Source organism: Solanum stenotomum, chromosome 9 (genome assembly GCF_019186545.1).
Source record: "Solanum stenotomum isolate F172 chromosome 9, ASM1918654v1, whole genome shotgun sequence".
Taxonomy (NCBI): Eukaryota; Viridiplantae; Streptophyta; class Magnoliopsida; order Solanales; family Solanaceae; genus Solanum; species Solanum stenotomum.
Window position 1 is genome coordinate 50,931,067 of NC_064290.1, and position 6,962 is coordinate 50,938,028.

The 6,962-nt window shown below is 27.9% G+C and overlaps 1 protein-coding gene across 1 annotated transcript; it reads right to left on the bottom strand.

The window, feature by feature from the left end:
• Positions 1 to 3,477: 3,477 nt before the first annotated feature.
• LOC125877088 (heptahelical transmembrane protein 1-like) lies at positions 3,478 to 6,606 on the bottom strand. The gene is made up of 4 exons (XM_049558405.1): positions 6,200 to 6,606; positions 5,715 to 5,807; positions 4,755 to 4,812; positions 3,478 to 4,287 (listed from the first exon to the last, which is right to left on the bottom strand). The coding sequence occupies exons 1-4, from the start codon at positions 6,487 to 6,489 to the stop codon at positions 3,601 to 3,603; spliced, it is 1,128 nt and encodes a 375-aa protein (XP_049414362.1). The 5' UTR covers positions 6,490 to 6,606; the 3' UTR covers positions 3,478 to 3,600.
• Positions 6,607 to 6,962: the final 356 nt, after the last annotated feature.

A 6,962-nucleotide genomic window follows, 5' to 3' on the forward strand; every position in this document is an offset into this window, starting at 1 on the left:
GAACTTCATCATCAATTTCATAGTGCTATAGTAACTGTTTCAAACTCCACTTACTTGGAGCTTTTTCTACATTTCTTTCAAGAGTAAGAGTGTAACAATTGAGGGATCAAAATTATTAGTTTTTTTTATACTTTTACCCTAGCTATTTTTCATGTATTTAGAATTTTATATACTTTTTTTTTTAATTCAGTGGCACTAGTAGAACATTTTTATTTTTTTTTACAGATTACTTCTATTTCGGGGGTAGTCTTTAAATTTTTCCCTATTACCCTCTAATAAAAAAAATGTGGATCAAAATATTTTTAACTATGACCTATTTTCATAAGACAAATCTTCTTAGAGAATGTTTTTTCTAAGGCATTTTAGTACTATCTAGTTAATTCACAAGACAAGTTTTTTAGGAAATTTTGCATGAGGCATAAGTTCAGTAGACATAACTTATACCTTGGGGCATAGGTTAGGTAAGCATAATTTGTGCCTCAGAATATAAATTCAGTAGTATGATTTTTTTTAAGGCATGATATATTAAAAATGAACTCATACTTTGAGACGTAACTTATATCTCGAGGCATAAATTAAGTTGTGTAAATTTCATATATGACATATATTATAGTACTATTTTCAAGCTATAGCAGTAGATTTAGACTTCCAAGCTATAGCATTAAAAATTTTAGGTTATAACAAATTTACAAAACAAAAAAAAGAAATGTTTTTATTAATTGGAAAAAACTTTTTTAAAAAAAAAAGATAAACGAATTTTTTTTTAAAAAAACGGAATTAGAAATAATAAAGAAAAAAACTGAAAAAATGGAAATAGATGTATTAATTAAATTTGAATTGATTGATGATAATTTTAAATTAGCATAAATTTAGGAGATTCAAACTAATTAGGAATATTTGTTTTCTTTAATTCACTCTAATTTGTTAAAATAAATTAAAAAGTCTTATTTTATCTATTTTCAAAAAAATAAAATAAAACCAAATATAATTGATGTTGGTGCAACATTTAATGATCTCTGTTTTAAATTGTAAGATTCGTTTATTCCAGTATTTATACAGATTATATACAACTTCATACATCTTTAAAAATACTTAATCCACGCTTGTTAAGACAATATAATTTACAGTTAGATTGTAAATTGTCCAGGATGAAAAAAATGTAAAACAAAAATGTAATTGAGGTTGTTACAAAATACAATTATCACTATTTTACATTGGCATAATCGTTTATACAAGGTATTTATACATGTTGGATACCAACTTCATTTATTTTTTATTTTTTTATTATTTTGTGTTAGAATATGAATTTGGATGCCAAAGGTGTACATTTTGGATACCAATTATAAGTCAGAGTTAGTTCATGAACTCTAAATTAGTAGTATGATTTCTTTCTAGTTAATACGACATTGTAAAATCATAAACTCTAAATGTTGAATCCAATTTGTATGCATTTTGTATATAACTGTTATCCCGAGAATTATTATAGTCAATGTGTAATTTATCTTTAGAATGGTGTATCCATTTGGAATGCAGTCTGTATATAACTAGTATCTTGTGATTACAATAGTCAATCTGTAATTCATATGTAATTGGTATCTTTTTGAAATAAAACAATATCAATACTTAAAGTTGTAACAAACACAAAAATATCGCCCAAAAGTTTAAAAAAAACTTGTAATTCCAAAAAGTCTAAGGTGCAATCAACTATCTCAAATTTGATCTCCGTGGTCTTGGTGTGGGATAATTGCTGGTATTCGGAGCATGTTCTTTTGCTATGCGGGGTCCATCAAATTTGCTAGCAACAGTGCCAGTTACTTCACTCTCACTGGTCACGCATCATCATTCTTTGTTTTTCCATAATGTCATATGATTGTGGCATACCTTTGACGATGGTACTTTGCATCGATATCAACAGAACGCATATCAAAAACTCCATTACTGATGTATTCAGCAAATAGACACGTGTACGAACCACAATCACTGAAAAAAATTTGAAAGAAAAATTATTTTATACCATTTTCATACCAATGTTAAAATTTTAAATACTAATGAAGAAATTGAAAAAGAAACCTTCCTATTAGAAAAAATCTCAATTTCATATCAATATTAGTCATAATTCATGCAAAACAGAGTAATTTAACAATTCATACCATTTGCATACCAATTTAACAACTCATACCATTGGGCTACTGATATCAAACCAATTTCATACCAATGTCAAAACACAATTCATACCATTTGCATACCAATATTATATCACATTTCATATAATATCCCAAAATCATATAGTAAAGTGAGATTCATGTAAATATTATTCACATTTCGTACAAGTTTCACCCAAACAAAAGTTTCGAAACAACAATAAGCATAATGTGATATTTTTAGCAAAACAATCACTAATTTGAATAATGTGAAAATAAATTAAATATAATACTTACCCTAACAACTTTTTTTGCCTTTTTTGGATATTCGAATTTCTGATTCCTTCTTTTTTGTTGTTATTCTTGTTGATGGTTTTGAAGATTGTCCAATTTCTACATTTGTTACTTTTTTTCCTTTTTATTTCACTAACAAAATCAAAATTCGAATCAAAAGGAGTTTCTACAATTTTCCCCTTCCTCTTCTTTCCCTTTTGATTTGCCGGACTCACCATTTTCTTTGCTTCGTTTTTTTTCTCCTTTTGATCCTTCGACTGAGAGGAACCACACTTTGCAGGAATTTCAACATTCTTCGTGTGTAGATCTCATCCCACCATTAAATCATATAAATGTGGGAGTTCTACTGATTTTCTTTTGGAATGAAGAAGACGAACGTTGAAGATGGTGAGAGAGAAAAAGTTAGTTCTCTGTAAAAGAGAAACGTGGGGGTGGGGATGTGGGATTTACGTGTGGATAAAAGAGGAAGGTGGGGGTTGATGTGTGAAAACTGGAAAAAAATTCCTAAAATGGTGGAAGAGATAATGACAATTGATTCTCTAATATTAATGTTATTTCTCCTACTTATTAATTATAATGTAATTATAAAAATAATAACTAATTAAATAAATTAAATTAAAAATTAAAACTAATTTGTTAATATTTGTAATTAAACTGTTATAAGTAGTAATATAAAAAAAGTACATCTAAAGGCTGTAATATTAAGCCTTAAATAGATATATGAGGTGATTTTTCCAATTAAGTTTATGAACTTATTAAAACATAATGAGTTAGCCCATTTGACAAAATATTGGTCCATATTTGTACAGAACATATCAAAGCCCAAAAATATGATTATATGTATTCTTACTTTAATATTTCTTCAAATGAAATAGTAAAAAAAAAAAAATTTAATATTGACAATCACTAAAAAAATCTTAATCTTTAATTCATCTTGAAATTGTATACATTAGAAGTTCATTACATAATATAAATAACAAATGAATGATTTTTCCTATATCTAAAAAGATAATAAAAAAAAAAAACCTTCACACCATGTATTACACAATGCAATGCCTTACATCAAATATTTTTTTAAAAAGAAATACAAATAAAAAATAAAGTATGATAATCATATTCTTTTTTTTTCCTTTGATAAAACTAAATCATAGTGTATTGTAATTTATTATGTGTCACAGCTCAATCGACTCCTATATTCCAAGAACACTAGTGCAGCACCATAGTGTGACAATGCACCTAAAATCACAAATACATGAAATATTTGATGACTATGACCAGCTAGGTCAAAAAATCCAGGTCTCCATCTCTCCGGGATCCGTGCAATATAAAACATAGTCCCGATTAAATAAGATAATGCCATTGCCAATTCATACGCTAGCGTGACATTCCTTTCTGGCTCGTCCCAATTCAGTACTACTGCGTGGACTGCAGGTATCAGGCCGAAGAATCCCATAGACATGAACAGAACAGCACGGAACGATCGATACTTCCCGGTCGAAAACACGGGGGATAGGAGGGTGATGATGGTGCAAATTCCCATGATTGTGATACCACCTAGGTATACAATTTGCCAATGTGGTGAACATTGAAAAATGTAGTAAATTGGTGGGAAGAATGAGGTGATTATCATGACTGTGATTCCAACATAATCCATTCTCAACAAAAGGATGTTTAGCTTGTGTGAATGGCAACAAAAGAGGTGACAAATGCTACTTGAAAGTAGACAAAACATTGAACCAACTAAGAATACATAAAATGGCCATGTTGTTTCACTTTGTATACTCTTTGTTGACATCATGCTATCCAATTGTAAGTGTTGGTCCTGCTTTAAATCAATTAGTCTAGATGGACCCTGAAAGAAGAAAAAAAAAAGGTTTATATTATGGAAAGTTATATATACATTTGTTCGATCGACCAAAAATATTTATAGCTCGTTAGCGAATATACATGTATTATACATTAATAATACATATATTACATATCTACCAGCTTTTTTTTGGCGGACAACTATTTAAGTTAATTTTACTGACTTTTTTCTTAATATATTTGGACGCTTGACCAAAAATGATTATAGTTACTGGATAAATATATAGAATATATATTTATACATGCAAACGGGTAGTTATGTCAATTTTCCTAGTTTATATTTATTGTCGATATAAATAAATTAAAATTATTGAAAATGTAACTTAACATGTTATAACTTTTATTATTATTATTATTATTTATATTTATGTTTCATGTTATTTTTTTCCTCCTTGATTAGAATTCAAGAAAATGAAATTGATTTGTTTAAAAACAATTTGGAAAGTGACTCACTTGGAAAAATTCCTTTGAATTGTTAGAGACATTTGCATCACCACTCATGGGAAAGTTCCTGCAAATTTGAACCAAAATTTAATATTTTTATCATACAATCATAATAGATTGAAAAGGAAATAATGACAGCAAAATAGCAAGATGAACAATACAAAACAAGTCACATATAGTAGTAAAAATAGAAGAAAAATTGATGTTGTGCGAATACTAACTAAAAGTAAGATAAGACTCTACTACATACGACTCTTCTGACCTAGTTTTCGACCTTCCTACCCTAATCTTAAGGTAAAATTAAATTATTATTTTTTTCTTTTTTTCTTTCTACTTTCGGCATTGACATAAATTCCCAAAAAAAATTGTTGGAGGTTGTGACTCTTGTGACAATGACTTTAATGAATCATAGAACTAAATTATTATTATTTTGTTTTTTATATATAAATTAAAAAAAAGGGGGACGTATTTATGGAATGTAGTTGGAAGTTTGATGGCCAACAACACCATAAAAGCATATGCTAAAAATTAAGCTACTATTCAATCAACCAACTTTTCAGATAGTAATTAAAATGGACCCCTTTTAAAAGTGTCTTTTTAGCTGTCACTAGGATTATCTCTATAAATAATTCAGCTTTTTTTTAAAATAAAAATTGACTTTTCATACTAGTTTTGAAATTTAATAGTAGGAACTACTAGACTTATTATTTTGTTGGGAAATTAGCTAAAAAATATTATTAGTCAGGTGACCTAACTTTTATCTTGCCTCAAAGTAATACTAACACTTAAAAGTTTATCTCTTTTAAGTCACTTAAGGAATAATGAGTTTTTCGGTTCAAAATCTGCATATAAAATCGTGTTTTTTATTATATATCAAGTGTTTTGTTCTAATATAAGATTTTGCGATACGAATTGAAATTTTGTCAGATCTCAATATAAATATTAGATAATATAATTTAGGTGACTTACCAAATAAACATAGTCATGAAATCAGAGAGTTGAGGCACTTGCACTACATTTGATAAGGTTAGTGCCACAAATAGAATAAATCCAAGTAAATGCCTGCAAAATAGGATTTTAAAAAAGTTTAGCTTTCTCTGAATTAGGAGAAATAAACCAAAAATAAATAAAGAAATAAACATATGAAGAAGTTGAAGGGGGTTCAGATCTACTCTATATTTATACATAATAAGTAATTTTAATCATATATAAACTGTGTAGGTTTTTGTCAAAAAAGATTCAGATGAATCCCTCGACTCTATGTAGCTCCACCCATGAACAAAACCTAATAGTTTTGGTGCAAAAATCCACTTAACATGTATAACTAACTTATCAAGAACATAGAGTTGTATTTTTTAGAATTCAGAATTTATAAACTCAAAGTTTTAGCTCGTGTCATCGAAAATAGAAAAAATCCATTGAAAATGTAATGAGAGATAAGATAAAATACTTACGTCCAAACATTAAGAGTTTCATTATGCCAACGAAAAATGCTTAAAAGAGCTTGTTTAATAGGCCAATTAGCTCTATAATAATTGAGAATAAATTCATTATCCTTCATATATCCTGGTAATTCTTCATAACAAACCAAAGGGTAATTATTATCATTATTATAATTTTCCCCTTTCTTTGTTATTTTCTCAATATTCTTCTTGCAACTTTTGTTTGCAATATTTTTGTCATTTTCCTTTTCTTGATTCATATTTTTTCTCTTCCAAATAGACCCTTTAGAACTTTTGATCATTTCTTCTTTAAATCAATGTGGAATTATAGAAAAGGAAAAAAAAAATCTTTGTTTTCTTTTGGTTTTTTGAAGGTGTGTTTGGTTGAGTAAATAAGTGAAGGTTTTTAGTGTTATGTTGAAAAATGTAAGGAGGAGGAATAGAGTATTTATAGAGTTTTTTTTTTTTTTTGACTTCTAAGACTTTTAATAGTTAGGTCATCAATAACTTCTTTGACATGTTATTTTTGATAAACCACCTCCACCCCAACACACACAACTTTTTAAAAAATAAATAAAGTTTGGTACGCGTGGCATCTAGATTTTGGGTTCGATCTTCAACAGAGTCGTTCATAATATAAAATCTTTTGTGGAATTTCACTGGATATGTTGATGTTGTTATTATTTGTGGCATCTAGATTTTTCTTAATGGGGTAAAAAAAGTTAAAATGACGCTTATTTTGAGACATAGAAAGTAATTAATTAATTATATCTTG

Bases quoted from the DNA above. Each gene is read 5' to 3' on its own strand.
- LOC125877088 (XM_049558405.1), bottom strand. From the start codon at position 6,489: ATGATCAAAAGTTCTAAAGGGTCTATTTGGAAGAGAAAAAATATGAAT. The intron at 5,808-6,199 runs GTAAGTATTTTA...CCTATTTTGCAG, and splicing joins GAAACTCTTAATGTTTGGAC to GCATTTACTTGGATTTATTC. The intron at 4,813-5,714 runs GTAAGTCACCTA...TCAAATTTGCAG, and splicing joins TTCATGACTATGTTTATTTG to GAACTTTCCCATGAGTGGTG.